Genomic DNA, 19,663 nt, shown 5'->3' on the forward strand with positions numbered 1-19,663 from the left:
GGCAGCATAAGGGGGCCTTAAATGGGGTAGAAATGAGTCCCTGAGGATACTCTTCATGCAGAGGATCTCCACAGCCAATGTAGAGCTGGAGTAAGGGCTCTGGGTATGTGTGCATTGCAATATGAGGTGTGATTGTAGCACAGATAGGCAATAGAAATCATGCCTCAGTGATAGGCTCAAGTTGCTCAATATAATTTGCTTATAGAGGAGGCTGGCGGGGTGGGGGCCTTGATCATATCTATAAACAGCTACTTGGGGAAAAATATTTGCTAATGGGCTCTTCAATCGAGCAGAGAAAGGTCTAACACTATCCAATGACTGGAAGTTGAAGCTAGACAAATTCAGATTGGAAATACAGTATAATTTTTTAAACGTGAGGTAATTTAACTGTTGGAACAATGTACCAACCAATGGTTGTGGTGAATTCTCCATCAGTGGCAATTTTTAAATCAAAAACTGGATTGATGTTTTCCAAAAGCTCTGCTCTAGGAATTATTTTGGGCAGTTCTCTGGCCTGTGTTATATAGGTCAGACTAGATGATCACAATGGTCCCTGCTGGCCATGCAATCTACAAATACCAGTGCTAGCTTTAATCTAGTGAACATGGGTAACAATGGCAGTGAAGACATAGGCAGCTAGTCTGTGCCCGCGAGTACAAGCTGAGGTATATATTCAGGTTGCTAGTACATGCTGAAGACTGTGCCACCACATCAATGCTACTACTGTTGGGACTGAAAAGCACCATGGGCAAACTGCCCTGCACTGCTGCTATTTTTGGCTTGCTATGGCCTTGTGGGCCATGGGAAGTAGAGCATAAATTGGAGCAGCCCTGAGGCTAATCTAGATTACATAAGGTGTCAGGTACCGGCTGCTCCAGAATATAGTATGCAAAAAGGGCTTAAAACAGAGATTGACACATATTTCAGTGCCCAACTAATATTATGCTTAGATATGTTTTGGTACTGGAAGGAATTTATACATACTCAGGCACCGGCTCATCATTCTGTAACTCATCCTGCTGAGGAGGCCTGCACTAGCAGGTAACGTTTTGGTACCATACCAGCAGGACCCTGTGGAAACATACAGTAAAAATCAGCAACACACACGGTAATGAGGGATCAGTGCAATCACTGCAAGTGACCTGCAGTTCCAGACAAATCCCTCCCATAGGAGAATGTGAAGGCTGCACAGTTAGCATCAGGCACGGCCAGAGTTAAGGTCGTACTTGTTCTAGGGCTGACCCAAGGAGAGGCTGTGGTAGGAGCTGCAAGTAGCTCCCCTCTGTCGAACAGTGTCTTAATGCAACATAGGACATTCGGAGCAGTGAAGGATGTTGAAGGAAGGGGAGGAGAGGAATTGTGGAGCTCCTGGGGATCTGACAACCTCCTGGGGAAATGTTTTGCAGCAGCAATAATTAGTAATTGTCCCCAAAGGTTACCAGTGGTCTGAGCACTGGATTAGAGGCCAGGAACCCCTGGGATCTAATTCCAACTAAAACTGACCCCCCTCCCCCAAGTTAAGTCACTGAGACAGAGACGAAATCGAGGGATAATTTCCCTACCTAACTCAGAACTGTTGTATGAATCAGTAGTGTTGGTAAAACCTCCCACATCCTTCGTGCCATTCCCGGACCCACCCCAGTCCCCCTCCACAGGGATTCCTGTGTTGGAGAAACACAAGAATTGCTCTCTTCTCCTACCACCCAAAAAAGCAGAAATGACACCAAAAAGGATGGGGAGAAGTGTGTCCATGGCCTTATTCCCCAGTGCACCTATCTGTGAGGCAGGATGGATGAACAGGGTGCTATGGGGTGGGGGCAGAGTGTATGTATGAGAACATTTGTGTCCCAAAGCAGTATAACTCCACATCTTCCCCTCCAGATGTGGCACTGTAATAGTCCCAGACTCTAAGTATCAGAGAGGTAGCCGTGTTAGTCTGGATCTGTAAAAGCAGTGGATGAAGTGGGTATTCACCCATGAAAGCTCATGTTGCAAAATGTCTGTTAGTCTATAAGGTGCCACAGGATTCTTTGCTGCTTTTAAGAATTATTAGAAATTTATATCCACGTACCTGACCCAACATGAGAACTTCAGACCTCCTGCCCACTACTGAAATTCCATTTTTAAATGTTGTATTTAAGGCCCACTACAGTCAAGGGAACAATTCCCATTCATGAGCTTTGAATCAGGCCCTTAGTAAATAGATGACTGTTTCCCTCATTACCTGAAGGAGAAATTCAGCTTGAAACTGGATTTAAGGCTGCAACAGCTGCATTTAGAAATTGTATTGATCTGTTCAACAAAACTTTAGTACTGCAATAGATAGTCTTACGCAGAGAGATACACATGTGTCTGGCAGGTGGAGTCTAACCTGGAAATACCCTTTCATATATGCCTGGCACCTGCTTTTTTTAATCCCCTGTGACCTTGAACTTCAGGTTTTAACTTCTTTAGTAATCTGTGATTATCTGAAACAATATAAACCACTTGCTGCTAGAATTTCTCCTCAGGGATTTATTTTTTGTTAATTCATCCTCATCATCATGGCAAATCCCAGGATGACATGGCCCCCTTACAGACTGAGTGACACTTGGATTGATCTCCAGTGAGGTCTTTAAGCTGGTCTGGTTGGATAGTCAGTTTCGTCAATCACTGGCAATCTTATCGTGCCACTGAAGGTCTCTAATCTAGAAGGCTGTTTTCAGATTTCCCCCATCCTTTTATCCTATTGACCCCCTCCTCATTTTGCCCCTCCCTCTATTACCAGCAATCACAACCCATCCAGTAGGTTTTCCAGGAATACACCTGCTGGTGAAAGTTTTTCCTTCACTATAGTGAAGAAAGGCAGGCCCTGCACAAAAGAGAAGGAATTGCCAGAATCTACTGGGAATTAAATGATCTTCTATGTTACAGTAAATGACAAGGCAGAAATGTCTATTCACTGATACTAGTAACTTACCATGTTACACACAAAACCTCCTAACTTTGGGCCTCATTCAAAGCCCACTGAAGTCAATGGAGAGAGTCCCATTGAACATAATGGCCATACTCGGTCAGATCAAAGGACCATCTAGCCCAGTGTCCTGTCTTCTGACAGTGGCCAATGCCAGGTGCCCCATAGGAAATGAACAGAACAGGTAATCATCAAGTGATCCATCCCGTCACTCATTCCCAGCTTCTGGCAAACTGAGGCTAATGACCCCATCCCTGACCATCCTGGTTAAGAGCCATTGATGGACCTATCCTCCATGAACTTATCTAGTTATTTTTTAAACCGTGTTGTAGTCTTGGCCTTTACAACATCCTCTGGCAAGGAGTTCCACAGACTGACTATGTGTTGTGTGAATAGATACTTCCTTTTGTTTTATGCCTGCTGTCTATTAATTTCATTTGATGATCCCTAGTTCTTGTGTTATGAGAAGGAGTAAATAACACTCCCTTATTTACTTTCTCCACACCAGTCATGATTATAGACTTCTAATCATATCCCCCCCCTTAGTTGTCTTTTACAAGATGAAAAGTCCCAGTCTTATTAATCTCCCCTCATACGGAAGCTGTTCCATACACCTAATCATTTTTGCTGCCCTTTTCTGAACCTTTTCCAAATCCAATATATCTTTTTTGACCACATCTGCATGGAGTATTCAAGATGTGGGTGTAACATGGATTTATATAACGGCTATATGATATTTTCTGTCATTGACGTCAAAGGGGTGTAAAACATGCCCCTAGAGAGGCTATTTTAAGAAGGTTGGGGCGGGGGGTACTGATTAGTGTGGGCATGTGTGGAGCAGAAAATAGTAATGGATGAAGAAATAGGCATGACCCTAGAACGGTCCCTTTATAGTGGCCACTGAGGTACGTCTACCCAGCAAGCAGCAGCAAGCCTCAGAGCCTGGGTTGACAGAAAATAGCTGCCCAGACATTGTGGCTTAGGCAGAAGCTCTGACTCTCAAGCCTATGGAGGAAGGTGGGCTCCAGTCCAAGCTGCCATTTGTTGCTCAAGTCTGTCGACCCAGGCTCCGAGCCTCACTGCTGTGGGCTTTGTAAACATACCGTGACTTAGCTACGTGGCATTGATGAATCAGGCACATAACATTTACTTCTAACTTAAATTTAAAAAACAAACCTCACAGTGAATGGCTGAATATCATCACTGTTGATGCAGGAAAGGCCCTTGGATGTTATCTGCTCCAGCTCCCAATATCTATTTCCTGTTATACTATTAGCTGCCTCCTTTTGACCTTCTCCATTCCGCCCTCCTATCTCCCCTCCACACACAGTGTGTTTGCTTCGAAAGAGCTCGTGAGAGTAGCAGATGTTCCCCTCTCTAATGTCGTTACTGTTTACAGGATGTGATAGCCGTTTATGATTTAACAGCTTGGAAGCTTTTTCTTGGACATTTTCCATTTAACTCTCCAAGCACTGAGGAGAATTGTACTAACTAAATCATATCCCCTCAATTCCACAATCCTCAACTGCTAATGCCTGATTTACCCTTCCTGCAAGTGACCCAGCTCCACTAAGCCCCCTTATCCATCCGCAAACCTTCTGGAAAGTTCTCCAACCAGATATACCTGGTTTCCTCATTTTTTCCAGCACCCTCCTTTTGTTGCCCAACCACTTCCTAGCAGCCAGCTTTGGTCTAACTGGTCTTTGCCCTCCAGTGCCCAAATTTCACTCTTAGATTCTCTGGCATTGGGAAGAGTTGACCATCTATTTCCATTTCCCTTCCGATTTACACTCACTAATGTATCTTGTCTTAAATTAAATGTTAAACTCTTTGGGACAGGGGCTGTCCTTTTAACTCTGTTTGTACAGAGCCTATCACAATAGGGTTTTATCTTGCTCCTGCAAGTGGACAAAAAAGCAAAAGAAATATTAGGTTATATAAAGAACATGATAAAACAATACTAAAAATGCCATTATATATATATGTCATTATATATTAAATGACATTATAAATTGCTGGGGCGCTTTCACCTGGAATACTGCAGGTTAGAGACTGCATTAGCATGACTCTCACTGACTGCTTGTGTAACCACCCACACACGGGACAGAGGCAAGTGGGACCCCAACTCCTTCATAAAACAGGAATGCAACATCTCCTTATCATGCACCTGTTGTCGGAAATGACACAGGTTGATATCTGAGAGGGTCAAATGTTTGTGTAAAAAGTTTTTTCTGATGAAAAATATCCTTTTAAAAAATTGAATCCTTTCATTTTTTTCTGATTTCTCAGTGAAATTTAAAAAAAATCATTTTGACTGAGTGGGACTCAAAACATTTTTTTTTCATTTTTCTTCTCCCTTCCCTCTTTCTTACCCCTTCCCTCCCCCCTCTTGTCCACTGAAGAAAATCATAGAAGTGTAGGACTGGAGGGGACCTCGAGAGATCATCTAGTCCAGTCCCCTGCCCTCAAGGAAGGACTAATAGCTAACCCATTCCTGACAGTTGCCTAACCTGATCTTAAAAACCTCCAGTGACAGATTCCACAAACTCCCTAGGCACTTTTTTCCAGTGTTTAAAAACCCTGACGGTTAGGAAGTTTTTTCCTAATATTCAACCTAAACCACCCTTGCTGCAATTTAAGCCCATTGCTTCTTGTCCTATTCTCAAAGGTTAAAGAAAACAATTGTTTACCCTCCTCGTAACAACCTTTGATTTATTCAAAAACTTATGTCCCCCCTCAGTCTTCTCTTCTCCAAACTAAACAAACATAATTGTTTCAATCTTCCCTCATAGGTCATGTTTTCTAGTCCTTTAATCATTTTTGTTGCTCTTCTCTGGACTTTGTCCACATCTTTCCTGAAATGTGTAGCCTAGAACTGGACACAAAACTCAAGTTGAGGCTTTATCAGCGTGGAGTGGAAGAATTACTTCTCAAGTCTTGCTTACAACACTCCTGCTAATACCTCCCAGAAGGATTTTTTTTGTTTGTTTGTAACAGTCTGACACTGGCTTGTATTTAGCTTGCGATCCACTATGAACCCCAGATCCCTTTCCGCAGTACTCCATCCTAGGCAGTTATTTCCCATTTTGTGTGTGTGCGCAACTGACTGTTCCTTCCTAAGTGGGGTACTTTACATTTATCATTGATTTCATTCTGCTTATTTCAGATCATTTCTTCAGTTGTCCGGATCATTTTGAATTTTAATCGTATCCTCCAAAGCATTTGCAACCCCTCCCAGCTTGGTATCATCCACAAACTTTGTAAATGTACTCTCTATGCCGGGGTGGGCAAATTATGGCTAGTGGACCACATCCGGCCTGCCAGCCAATTTAATCTAGCCCTCGAGCTCCCACTGGGGAGCGGGGTCTGGAGCTTTCCCTGCTCCTGCACTCCAGCCGGGGAGTGGGGACAGGGGCCGCTCTGCACGTGTGCGCCATGGCCCCCGGAAGCAGCAGCAGCATGTCTCCCTTCCTGCTCCTACATGTAGGAGCAGCCAGGGGGATCTTAACACTGCCCCCACCCCAAGAACCACCCTTGGAGCTCCCATTGGTTGGGAACTGCAGCCAATGGGAGCTGCAGGGGCAGTGTCTGTGGACAGGGCAGTATACAGAGCCGCTGGGCCATGTCTCTGCGTAGGAGCCGGAGGGCAGACATGATACTGTTTACAGGAGCTGCTTAAAGTAAATGGCGCCCAGGGCCTACACCCCTGGGCCCCTCTTGCACCCCAACCCCCTGCCCCAGCCCTGATCTCCCTCCCACCCTCTGAACCCCTTGATCCCAGCTCAGAGCACCCTCCTGCACCCTCATCCCCAGCCCCACCCCAGAGCCCGCACCTCCAGCTGGAGCCCTCACCCCCCCTCCCTTACTCAACCTCCTGCCCCAGCCCAGAGCCCCCTCCTGCACCCTGAACTTCTCATTTCTGGCCACACCCCCAGCCAGAACCCTCACCCCCACCCCAATGTCATGAGCATACATGGTCTGCCATAGAATTTGCATACCTAGATGTAGCCCTCAGGCCAAAAATTTTGCCCACCCTCGCTCTATGCCATTATCTAAATCACTGATGAAGATATTGAACAGAACTGGACCCAGGACTGATCCTTGCTGGATCCCACTCAATACGCCCGTCCAGCTTGACTGTGAACCACTGATAACTACTCTCTGGGAACAGTTCTCCAACCAGTTATTTACTCACCTTATAGTAGCTCCAACTAGGCTATATTTCCCTAGTTTGTTTATGAGTAAGTCATGCAAGATAGTATGAAAAGCACTGGTGGGCAACCTGTGGCTTGCACACAGCCTATCAGGATAATCCATTGGTGGGCCGCCAGACAGTTTGTTTTCATTTGCATGGCCGCCTGCAGCTCCCAGTGGCTGCAGTTTGTGGTTCCTGGCCAATGGGAGCTGTGGGAAGCGGCGTGGGTCACAGGGACGTACTGGCCACTGTTTCCCGCAGCTCCCATTGGCCATGAATGGCGAACCGTGGCCACTGAGGGCTGCGGGCAGCCCTGCAAATGTAAACAAACTGTCAGGTTGCCCACACTGATCAAAAGCATAACTAAAGTCAAGATATATCACGTCTACCACTTCCACAAGGCTTGTTACCCTGGCAAAGAAAGCTAGCAGGTTCCTTTGACATAATTTGTTGTTGACAATTCCATGCTGACTGTTACTTATCACCTAATTATCTTCTAGGTGTTTACAAATTGATTGCTTGATTATTTGCGGCATTATCTTTCTGGCTACTGAAGTTCAGCTGACTAGTCTGTAATTCCTTGGGTTGTCCTTATTCCTTTTTCTATAGATTGGCACTATATTTGCCATCTTCCAGTCCTCTGGAATTTCTACAATTTTCCATGTTCACTATGTTAGATGTCCGATCGCTAACCTTTCTGGTGAAAACTGAATCAAAGTAGGTATTTAGCTCTTCTGCCATTTCCACATTTTCTCTTATTGTCTTTCCCCACTCACTGAGTAATGGGCTACCCTATCCTTGGTATTCCTCTTGCTTCAAATGTATTTGTAGAATGTTTTTCTGTTACCTTTATGTCTCTAGTTTATTTAATCTCGTTTTGTGCTTTGGCCTTTCTAAATGTGTCCCTACATGCTTGTGTGGAGGGGTTTATATTCATTTTTGGTAATTTGATCTAGTTTCCATTTTTTGTAGGACTCCTTTTTGATTTTCAGATCATGAAGATCTCCTGATTAAGATAGAGCGGTCTCTTGCCATACTTCCTATTTTTCCTGTGCAGTAGGATTGTTTGCTCTTGGGCCCCTAATAATGGATATCGGAAAAACTGCCGCCTCTCTCAAGCTGTTTTTCACCTTAGACTTGCTTCCCATGGGATCTTACCTACCAACTCCCTGAATTTGCTAAAATCTACCTTCTTGAAATCCATTATCTTTATTCTGCTGTTTTCTCTTACTATTCCTTGGAATAAGGAACTCTTATCATTTCATAATCACATTCACCCAAGCTCAAATCCTCAACTAGTTCCTTCCTATTTGTCAAAAATCAAATCTAGAACCGCCTCTCCCCTAGTTGCTTTCTCCGCCTTCTGAAATAAATGAATCTCCTATGCATTCCAAGAACTTGTTGGATAATCTGTGCCCTACTGTACTATCTTCCAACAGATGTTTGGGTAGCTGAAGTCCACTATCACCACCAAGTCCTGTGCTTTGGATGATCGTTAGTTGTTTAAAAAAACCTAATCCATCTCTGGGGGAGAAAAGGAAAGATACCAGGGGGAAGGGGGTGCAAATTCCAAACATGTTTCATTTCAGTTTGCATCACATTTTTAAATAAGCCTTTTGATAGAAAAATTGAAACATTTTGAGAGAGTTTTTTAACAAAGTAAAACCAGTTTTGTTTCCTTTGAAAATATTCACTGAAAAGAATTGCCTCCCCCCACCAGCTCTACTATTGAACTTTAGTGCCATTATAATACATTTCTCTCCTAGACTGCGCAGCCCTGAGTCTGCTCAGTATTCACACTTCAAACACAGCCTAAAATTTGTGAAATGCTCCCAGGCTTACATCTGAGTGGTGCAGACTCCTTCTCTGCTTATGCTTAAATCAAGATGATCTATTATGTACTGGGACTACAATCTAAATTTTTCCCAGCTATTGAGGAGCAATAGAGCTGCGTGTAATGCACATGCTTTGATAATGTCTTCAAAAGTGCAGTCAGAGTGTTATTGTTAAAGCATTTATTTTGCATTATTTAGAAAGCAAAAATAATCTAGGAAGGCTGAAAATAAATTTTACAGAAACTATACAATACAGCTTTGCAACAGCACAAAGTAGAAGAACAGTAATGCTAGTAAGAATTTTAAGTTACAAAGGAAAAGCAGAGATAGTTCCACTTACCAGCAGTTGCCAGTGGGAGCTCACCCAGATCTCTTTATATCGGGAACTAACAGCATCTGAAAACTGCAAAGGAGACTGACCATGTGACTTTTTCCCCCTGTCACTCCTCTCTCTAACAGTCATGTTTGCCTGATTGGTTATTTTGAACAACTTGAATAAATACAAGCCACAACAAGCAGATTCCTGATCCCCACAGTCAGTGTTTGTAACAGGAAAGCAAAATATGTGAGCATTCAGTTCAAGGAAACTGACTCAACACTCCTTTCTGCATTAACTGCCAGACATTGTGTGACATTTTAAGCAAAGTATCCAATATATTAATTTGCGTATTAGCAAATGTGCAAATTACCCTATACTTCATTTTAAAATGTTTTATGGATAGAAATGGAGGTTAATGGACTGGGACAATGGAAACAAAAGTGTAGTTCTGGGTGGAGGCAAGGTGTGTGAGGGTCATGTACCCTTCTCCCAGTTTTATGCCTTCCATTTAGCAACAGCTTCAGAGGTTTTCAAGATGGGGTGCACCTCCCTCAAGGAGCTTGGAGGAATGTTGGGGGGCTTTTGGTGGGGGTGGGGGAAGAGCAGTGATGCCACGCAGCTCAGGTCAGTTCCACATGGTAGGGCTCGGGGAGGGAGCACCACCTCCACCCCCAACTCATGTCAGTGGGCTACCCAGCCTGTCTGGGTTGGGAGAAACTTTCTGAGCTGAGCCCCCGCCCCCCGTTGGAGTTACAGTTTTTGGTTGAGTCAGGGGGTGGAGGTGGCACTCTCTCCCCAAGCCCCGTGGCATTGCTTCTCCCCCACCTCCAAACATGCTTCTGTGCTCCTCTAGAGGGCACACCCCCCAGTTTGAAAACCTCTGTTCTAGATTCAGAGGCAATGCCTGGGGTCATCATGTCCCCCCCACACCTTTAAATTGTGCCCCCCCACAACTACCAACAGTTACACATTGCCTCTGGGTCTAGGCGATAGGTCAAGCAGGTAATAGAGATTGCCTGTGCAAGGACACCAAGCAGAGACCTGTGCATGATGCCCACTGCTCCAAGTCCCATGCTCCACAGGGAAATTCTGTCTGGATGCAGGAACAACCAATGCAAGGAATACAGGCAGAGGAAGCCTTGCAATGAATGAGTTTCCTCTTCCTAGCCTCTTACACAGACAGTTTGGCCAAGGCCAGGAAGAGATTTACACAGATTGCATGGGACATTGTGGAGTGAACAAAAGGAAAAGAGTGTGGGAGGAGGAGTGCAGCTAGAACTTCAATAAGAGGTTCTGGAGGAGCTGAAGTAGGGTCTGCAACCTATGCACCAAGAACTTCATCCTCTAGAGAGAGGACTGGCCCTAAAACCTTCCAGTCTTGCCAACCTTGTGGAATGGCTAGAATGGAAGCAAAGATTTTCTTAAGCATTGTGAGAGGGCTTGACTCACCACTGTGGCACCTCCTTCTGGCTGTCCTGGGGATTAACTCTGTATGCCAGTACGATCTCCTCTGGTCTTGCCACTGTCGTTTCTGCTCCAGAGACCCACGTTACTCCCAGGACCGCAGCATCCTCTTCATTACACAGCACACCAGCTGTGCCACACTCTGTGTTCCCCCCTTCTAGGGGACAATACTGCCATTCTTCACTGCAGCCACTTCCTCAGAGTCAAATAGAAGTGTGGGGGGGAGACCTGGGCCCTGCCCACTCCTCTGGGTCTCAGCCCCTCTAGATGGCCACCACCTGCTGCATCTCCTCTGAAAAACCTCCCTGGGCTACTTCCCCGCAGCCCCAGCACCCCCCCTTGCTCTTGCTTTAGGGCCTCAGCCTGCAGATCCCTGCAGCCCACCAGGAACTGCCTTTAGCTCCCTGGGTCTCTGCCTGCAGCACTGTTAAGTCCCAGGTGCTTACTGCCCTCTACCTGCAAGGCAGCCAGTCCTGCTCCCTCTTCAAGCTCCAGGCAGTGACTGAAGCTGCTCTGTACTGCAGCTCTTCTTATATGGGCCTGCCCAGCCCTGATTGGCTGCTCCTATAAGCCCTTCTGTGATTGGCTGCCTCCTGCGCAGCCTCCCTAGGGCTCTATTAACCCCTTATGGGCCAGTGTGGGGCATCATCAGAGGCATCTACACAGCTGAGCAAACAGGTAGGAGACAGGCAAATACGTTCACTCATCTATGACATGGGAAGCAAAATGAAGCATGTTTTAGCTCCTTCTCTTTCACCAACATTGACAACGAGAAGGATTAGGATGAAGTTCTCCAGTAAAACTACTACAGCATGAATGGTAGTGTTTGTATAGTTCAAATTTCAAAATAGTTCTGTTACAATCCCATTTTTTCACTCTTCTCTTCCTAGCACTGTTGTCCTACCCTCTGTTTTACAGAGAAACTTCTAGTCAAACAAGGGTAAATCATAGATTATTAGGGTTGGAAGGGACCTCAAGAGGTCATCTAGTCCAATGCCCTGCTCAAAGGAAGACCAATCCCCAAATGGCCCCCTCTAGGACTGAACTCACAATACTGGGTTTAGCAGGCCAATGCTCAAACCACTGAGCTATCCCACCACCCCACAAAAAAAAGTCATCAAGTCCAGCCCCCTGCCTTCACTAGCAGGACCACGAGCTGGCAGAACTGTATCTTCACATCCTGGAAACCCACTCTCTCACTGGCTGGTGTTACCAGCTTTGCCTGTTACTTTGGGGTATGCTAATTTATTAGGGTTACTCTTCTGGGTGGGAGGGGTGGCATTTCTGTAATTCCATCAATGTACTAGCAGCAAAGAGTCCTGTGGCATCTTATAGACTAACAGATGTATTGGAACATGAGTTTTTGTGGGTGAATACTCACTTTGACGGATGCAAGTAGTGGAAATTCCAGGGGCAGGTATATATATGCAAGCAAGAAGCAGGCTAGAGATAACGAGCTTAGTTCAATCAGGGAGGATGAGGCCCTCTTCTAGGAGTTGAGGTGTGAAAACCAAGGGAGAAGAAACTGCTTTTGTAGTTGGCTAGCCATTCACAGTCTTTGTTTAATCCTGAGCTGATGGTGTCAAATTTGCAGATGAACTGAAGCTCAGCAGTTTCTCTTTGAAGTCTGGTCCTGAAGTTTTTTTGCTGCAGGATGGCTACCTTTAAATCTGCGATTCTGTGTCCAGGGAGATTGAAGTGTTCTCCTACAGGTTTTTGTATATTGCCATTCCTAATATCTGAATTGTGTCCATTTATCCTTTTCTATAGGGACTGTCCAGTTTGGCCGATGTACATAGCAGAGGGGCATTGCTGGCATATGGGGCGTATATTACATTGATGGACGTGCAGGTGAATGAACCGGTGATGATGTGGCTGATCTGGTTAGGTCCTGTGATGGTGTCGCTGGTGTAGATATGTGGGCAGAGTTGGCATCGAGGTTTGTTGCATGGATTGGTTCCTGAGTTAGAGTTACTATGGTGCAGTGTGCAGTTACTGGCAAGAATATGCTTCAGGTTGGCAGGTTGTCTGTGGGCAAGGACTGGCCTGCCACCCAACGCCTGTGAAAGTGTGGGATCATTGTCCAGGATGGGTTGTAGATCCCTGATGATGCGTTGGAGGGGTTTTAGCTGGGGACTGTATGTGATGGCCAGTGGAGTTCTGTTGGTTTCTTTCTTGGGTTTGTCTTGCAGTAGGAGGCTTCTGGGTACACATCTGGCTCTGTTGATCTGTTTCCTTATTTCCTCGTGCGGGTATTGTAGTTTTGGGAATGCTTGGTGAAGATTTTGTAGGTGTCGGTCTCTGTCTGAGGGGTTGGAGCAGATGTGGTTGTACCTCAGTGCTTGGCTGTAGACAATGGATCGTGTGGTGTGCTTGGGTTGGAAGCTGGAGGCATGAAGGTAGGCATAGAGGTTGGTAGGTTTTCGGTATAGGGTGAGAGAGAGAGAAGAAACCAGCTTAATCATTAAAGTTATTTCTTGCCAGGTAATAACCATACAAGGAGATCCAAAGAAACAAAACAGTTATAATATTAAATCTAACCTAAATGTGATTATAGAAGTCAGGTTTAAAAAACTATAACTGACCACACAAATCAGGGTCAGAAGGCTGTACCTAGAGAGGGAGAGAGCTGGGTTCTCACCACTCCGTGAAGCTTGAATCAATCAGAGGTCCCAGGTGGTGGTGGTAGCTGAGGGTCCACAGTGCTGGAGACAGGCAGAGCCCCCAGCACGATCAATCAGGAGAAGATGAAGTCCCAATGGAACTGATGATCAGAACACTTACTTGAGTGTGGGTAGTGGTTTTTGTAGAGAAACAACACTGGTTCAAGGGAGAACACTAGATTTGTTAATGTGTAAACTGATGGCTCAAGGGAGTATACCAAAGTTGTTTTGTTCAGGCTAGACAATGGGAGCTGGTCATTCCTGGCTATGGGTGGTGTTCCTTCCAGGGAGGTCACAATGCAATTAGGGAGCTTCATTATTTTGGATACCAATAAAGGATTGATTACTATAATTGGCCTGATAACTACTGAGCTGGGTGCGTGCAGGCGCGGGTTCATTAACATCTGGAGCAGCGATCCCCCATGATGCAGTGCTTCCCTGCTTTTCTGGTCCCAGAGTTCCATGCGGTTCTTGCCTTGGAATCTTTGTTCTCCATTCTGTATTCTAATGATGATGCCTCCTTGTCCCATCTTCGATGCAAATAAGGCTAGGGGAGTTTCCTTAATCCTGTCATCCTTATCCCAGGGGTTTAGGTGTGTCTCCCATTGTCTTTTCATTGCTTTTTGTAAGTCTTTCTTCTGATCGGTTTTGGTTCAAGCAGAGGCTGCAGAGGGCTGGGGTGGGGGAGGTATTTTGTGAGTCATACAAGGTGGGTACTGCGCCCTGATTCCCCAAGAACACAGAGCTGTTAGGTAACACTGGATTTTGTAAAGGTTCAATAGTTAAATAAATCAGCAAAAGATTCATATTTGATCTTCCATGACAAAAGCCATTCCACTAGACCTGGGGTGCCAAACATATGACCCCCAGGCCAGATCAGGGCATTGTGCTGTATTTAGGTGACTTATATGACATATTTAGATCATGAAGAACCTAAGTTTTCATTTAAAAATAAAAGTAAGTGTCTAGCCCTCCTGGCTGCACACAGAACCTTCCAAATGTGACCTGAGCATATAGTGATGGCATGTCTGCCGGGGTCTGCAGACAGTCTGAAACAATGACTCAGAGGAGTTTACCCCTTGATCGCATTGCAAGCCTCCCTCTTATGTCAGGGTGTAATATAAAGTCCTGAATTTATATCCTGGCCCATGAACCAAAATTAAACATGGAATCCAGCCCTCTTTCTAGTGAATTTAACATTGCTGCATTAAATTCTGCTAGCCGGAGATGTTAGGAGTAACATGAAGGGTTTCTTTAGGTATGTTAGCAACAGGAAGAAAGTCAAGGAAAGTGTGGGCCCCTTGCTGAATGAGGGAGGGAACCTAGTGACAGAGGATGTGGAGAAAGCTAGTGTACTCAATGCTTTTTTTGCCTCTGTCTTCACAGACAAGGTCAGCTCCCAGACAGCTGCACTCTGCAGCACGGTATGGGGAGGAGGTGACCAGCTCTCTGTGGAGAAGGAAGTAGTTCGGGGCTATTTAGGAAAGCTGGACGAGCACAAGTCCATGGGGCCGGATGCGCTGCATCCGAGGGTGCTAAAGGAGTTGGCCGATGAAATTGCAGAGCCATTGGCCATTATCTTTGAAAAATCATGGCGATCGGGGGAGGTCCCGGATGGCTGGAAAAAAGCTAATGTAGTGCCCATCTTTAAAAAAGGGAAGAAGGAAGATCCAGGGAACTACAGGCCAGTCAGTCTCACCTCAGTCCCTGGAAAAATCATGGAACAGGTCCTCAAGGAATCAATCCTGAACCACTTAAAGGAGGGGAAAGTGATCAGGAACAGTCAGCATGGATTCACCAAGGGCAAGTCATGCCTGACTAACCTAATTGCCTTCTATGACGAGATAACCGGCTCTGTGGATGAGGGGAAAGCAGTGGATGTACTATTTCTGGACTTTAGCAAAGCTTTTGATACAGTCTCCCACAGTATTCTTGCCAGCAAGTTAAAGAAGTCTGGGCTGGATGAATGGACGGTAAGGTGGATAGAAAACTGGCTAGATGGTCGGGCTCAACGGGTAGTGATCAATGGTTCCATGTCTAGTTGGCAGCCGGTATCAAGTGGAGTGCCCCAAGGGTTGGTGCTGGGGCTGGTTTTATTCAATATCTTCATTAACGATCTGGAGGATGGTGTGGACTGCACCCTTAGCAAGTTTGCAGATGACACTAAACTGGGAGGAGTGGTTGTTACGCTGGAGGGTAGGGCTAGGATACAGAGGGACCTAGACAAATTAGAGGATTGGGCCAAAAGAAATATGATGAGGTTCAACAAGGACAAGTGCAGAGTCCTGCACTTAGGACGGAAGAATCCCATGCACTGCTACAGACTAGGGACCGAATGGCTGGGCAGCAGTTCTGCAGAAAAGGACCTAGGGGTTACGGTGGACGAAAAGCTGAATATGAGTCAACAGTGTGCCCTTGTTGCCAAGAAGGCTAATGGCATTTTGGGTTGTATAAGTAGGGGCATTTCCAGCAGATCAAGGGATGTGATCATTCCCCTCTACTCAGCACTGGTGAGGCCTCATATGGAGTACTGTGTCCAGTTTTGGGCCCCACACTACAAGAAGGATGTGGATAAATTGGAGAGAGTCCAGCGGAGGGCAACAAAAATGATTAGGGGGCTGGAGCACATGACTTATGAGGAGAGGCTGAGGGAACTGGGATTGTTTAGTCTGCAGAAGAGAAGAATGAGGGGGGATTTGATAGCTGCTTTCAACTACCTGAAAGGGGGTTCCAAAGAGGAAGGATCTAGACTCTTCTCAGTGGTAGACGATGACAGAACAAGAAGTAATGGTCTCAAGTTGCAGAGGGGGAGGTTTAGTCTGGATATTAGGAAAAACTTTTTCACTAGTAGGGTGGTGAAGAACTGGAATGGGTTACCTAGGGAGGTAGTGGAATCTCCTTCCTTAGAGGTTTTTAAGGTCAGGCTTGACAAAGCCCTGGCTGGGATGATTTAGTTGGGTTTGGTCCTGCTTTGAGCAGGGGGTTGGACTAGATGACCTCCTGAGGTCTCTTCCAACCCTGAGATTCTATGATTCTATGAAACTCTGAAAGGGCTACCATAACAGTATTTTTGGACCATAGGAGAGTGGCTGGTCTGCATTCATATTATGTGAATCTAAAAAATTCTGAGAAAAAATAAACTTGGTCGTTAGCCAAGTTTGAAGTTGAGATGGGTCAGGGGGTGTGGGACAAGAGAGAGAGAGAGGCAACCTCAAACCACTGAACCTTGTGGGTTTCAAAATCCAGATTTCTATTTTGTGGCTTGACCCCATTTCTGCTGTACACAAAAAGCAATTTTTCTTTGCAAAAATATATGTGCTATGGGACTTGTCAACTTTTATCCTACCTCCCTGAATAAAACAAGATGGCTATAGGAAAAGAAACTGATGAAAAAGATTCTCTCATGCCTTGCAACAGCATTCATTGTCCCACAGAGGGAGCTCTTAACCAAGTTACAAATTGAATCTTGCCCCAGGTATTTTATTTCACAGCTACAGATAACTTTAGTGTGGTCAGGGGCGGCTCCAGGTACCAGCACGCCAAGTGCGTGCCTGGGGCGGCAAGCCACGGGGGGGCGTTCTGCCAGTTGCCGCGAGTGCGGCAGGTTGCCTTCGGTGGCTTGCCTGCGGCGGGTCCGCTGGTCCCGCGGCTTCGGCAGACCTCCCGCAGGCATGCCGCCGAATCCGTGGGACAGGGGACCTCCTGCAGGCAAGCCGCTGAAGGCAGCCTGCCTGCCGTGCTTGGGGCAGCAAAATACCTAGAGCCGCCCCTGTGCCAAAGTGACCATTTTGGGCTGCTGTGGGCTCATGCTAGGCAGGGTGGGTGTGCCTATGCAAACAAGATCAGCCCCTCAAGTTCCTTTCCACACTAGCCACAATTCACCACCAGATGTCAGGGTAGGGCTCATCCTGACTCTGCTTACACCATTCTTAGCAAACAGAAGTCTAAAGTGACCATTGGTCAACTTACATTTCAGTTGCACACTAATCAAATACAATGCAACTGCTTAGAACAGAGCCTTAACACATACATACAATTCCCATCTCATGTGCTGCAACAACATGAATTACTACCATTTAGGGTTGCCAACTTTCTACTTGCACAGAACCAAACACCGCTGCCCTGCCCTGCTCTGTTCCTCCACCAAGGCCTCTCCCCTGCCCTGCCCCTTTTCTGAGGCTCCGCCTCTGCTCACTCCATCTCCCCTCCCTCTGTCAATTGCTCTTCCCACCCTCATTCACTTGCTCATTTTTACGGGACTGGCTGAGGAAGTTGGGTTGTGGGAAGGGGTGAGGGTTGCAGAGTCTGGGATGGGGCCAGAAATGAGGAGTTCAGGCTGTAGGAGAAGGCTCCAGCCTGAGGCAGTGGGTTGGAATGCAAGAGGGGGTGAGGGCTCCAGCTGGGGATGCAGACTCTGGGGTGGGGTTAGGGATGAGGGGTTTGGGCTGCAGGAGGGGACTCCAGGCTGGGAGGTGGCACCAGGGTTCAGAGTATGGGAGGGGGCTCTGGGCTGAGGCAAGGGGTTGAGATGTGTGAGGGGGTACAGGCTCTGGGATGGGGGTACGGGTTCTGGGGTGGGGCTATATATGAGGGGTTCTGGGTGCAGAAGGGGGCTCCGAGCTGGGGTACAGGGTTAGGGTGCAGGAAGGGGGGTGAGAGTGCTGGCTGGAGGTGCGGGCTCTGGTATGGGGCTGAGGATGAGGGGTTTGGGGTGTAGGAGGCTGCTCTGGACTGGGATCGAGGGGTTCAGAGGGCAGGAGGGGGATCAGAGCTGGGGCAGGGGGTTGGGGCACGGGAGGGGGTTCAGGGGTGCAGGCTCCGGGTGGCGCTTACCTCAAGCAACTCCTGGAAGCAGTGACATGTCCTCCCTCTGGCTCTTATGAGGAGGTGCAGCCAGGGGCCTCTGTGCACTGCCCTGTCTGCAGGTGCTGCCCCTGCAGCTGCCATTGGCTAGGAACCGCAGAGCCAGTGCTTAGGACAGGAGCAGTGCGTGGAGCCTCCTGGCTGCTCCAATGTGTAGGAGCCAGAGCGGGGACATGTCACTGCTTCTGGGAGCTGCGCAGAGCCATGGCAGGCAGGGAGCCTGCCTTAGCTCTGCTGTGCTGCTGACCGGACTCCTAATTGCCTGGTCAGTGGTGCTGACCGGAGCCGCCAGGGTCCCTTTTTTACTGGGCATTCCGATCGAAATCCGGACACCTGGCAACTCTATTACCATTGCACAACACAACTTTTCAGTGATCTAGTTCAATACATAGTTCATAGACAGCTGTAAACAGGGGAGTTTCAGTGGGAGTTCTGTTGGAGGAGCAGGTTTTTGTATTTTGTGTATTGTATTTTGTAGTTTGTATGTGTGGAGGCTGGTAGGGGCAGTGTGCTGGGAGAGAAGCTGAGCCCTGATTAGGGGGCAGGGCTTCTCTGCTTAGGGGTCCTATAAAGGTAGCCAGCCAGCCAGTCAGGCAGCGGCATAGACAGCTGCAGTGGCACAGCAGCCAGCAAACAGAGCTGTAAACAGGGGAATTTCAGTGGGAGTTTACAGGGGGAGTTTGTAGGGGAGACTTAGAGACCTAGGCAGAGGAACTGACAGGCTAGCGAAGGGAGTCAGTGGTGGTCTGCCGGTGTTCTGGTGCCTGTTGGGGGTTTGTTTTGGTTTGTGTTTCCTGGACTAACAGGTTTTAGGTGGGAAGGCTATGACCGATAGAGAGGCAGCAGTGAAAGACACAATGAGGATGACTGGATGTGGAAGCTGCGGCATGTACATGATCCTGGAAGGGGTAACTGAAAAGAGTTTTGTCTGCATAAAGTGCCGCCTGATAGAGCTGATGGAAGAAAAGATCCAAGGACTGGAGATGCAGGTGGAAACTCTGGTTGAGTTTAGAAGGGGGTTCGAGCAGATGATGGAGCAAAGACATGAGGAGGCTGAAGGGATAAGCTCAGACTTGCAGATGGAAGCAGGACCAACGAATTCTGAGGAGAGACTGCTGGGTGAGGAAAGTGAACGGTGGAAACATGTGATTAAGAGAACCAGGCAAAGGAAAAGACGGGCCAGTGAAGGAAAAATAGAGCTCAGGAACAGGTTTGCAGAGTTGGAAAATGAAGAAGGGACACAGCAGGTGTTCGCTGAAGGTGAGAGGGCAAGAAAGAAGAGAAGAGCAGCTAGTCCTACAGGAAGAGGGGAAGAGTCAATGGAGACAACACCAAATATGAGCCCCAGGAGGATACAGGATGGGTTGCAGA

The 19,663-nt window shown here is 46.9% G+C and overlaps 1 protein-coding gene across 2 annotated transcripts in view; it reads right to left on the reverse strand.

Moving 5' to 3' along the window:
* Nucleotides 1–11,251, reverse strand: part of LOC123377478 — a 31,495-nt gene extending 20,244 nt beyond the window's left edge. Inside the window, exons 1-3 of one of the 2 annotated variants that reach the window (XR_006582226.1) lie at nt 10,752–11,251; nt 9,324–9,386; nt 985–1,071 (exon numbers count right to left, since the gene is read on the reverse strand). Coding sequence is in view for 1 of the 2 variants with exons in the window: in XM_045030448.1 (XP_044886383.1) it covers nt 985–1,071; nt 4,578–4,590 (100 nt within the window). In the remaining variant the exon portion in view is untranslated. Of the gene's footprint in view, nt 1–984; nt 1,072–4,577; nt 4,839–9,323; nt 9,387–10,751 lie in introns of those variants that run through there. The other variant, XM_045030448.1, reaches the window with a different exon arrangement.
* Nucleotides 11,252–19,663: the final 8,412 nt, after the last annotated feature.

The sequence above is a fragment of the Mauremys mutica genome, chromosome 9 (genome assembly GCF_020497125.1).
Source record: "Mauremys mutica isolate MM-2020 ecotype Southern chromosome 9, ASM2049712v1, whole genome shotgun sequence".
Lineage (NCBI taxonomy): Eukaryota > Metazoa > Chordata > Testudines > Geoemydidae > Mauremys > Mauremys mutica.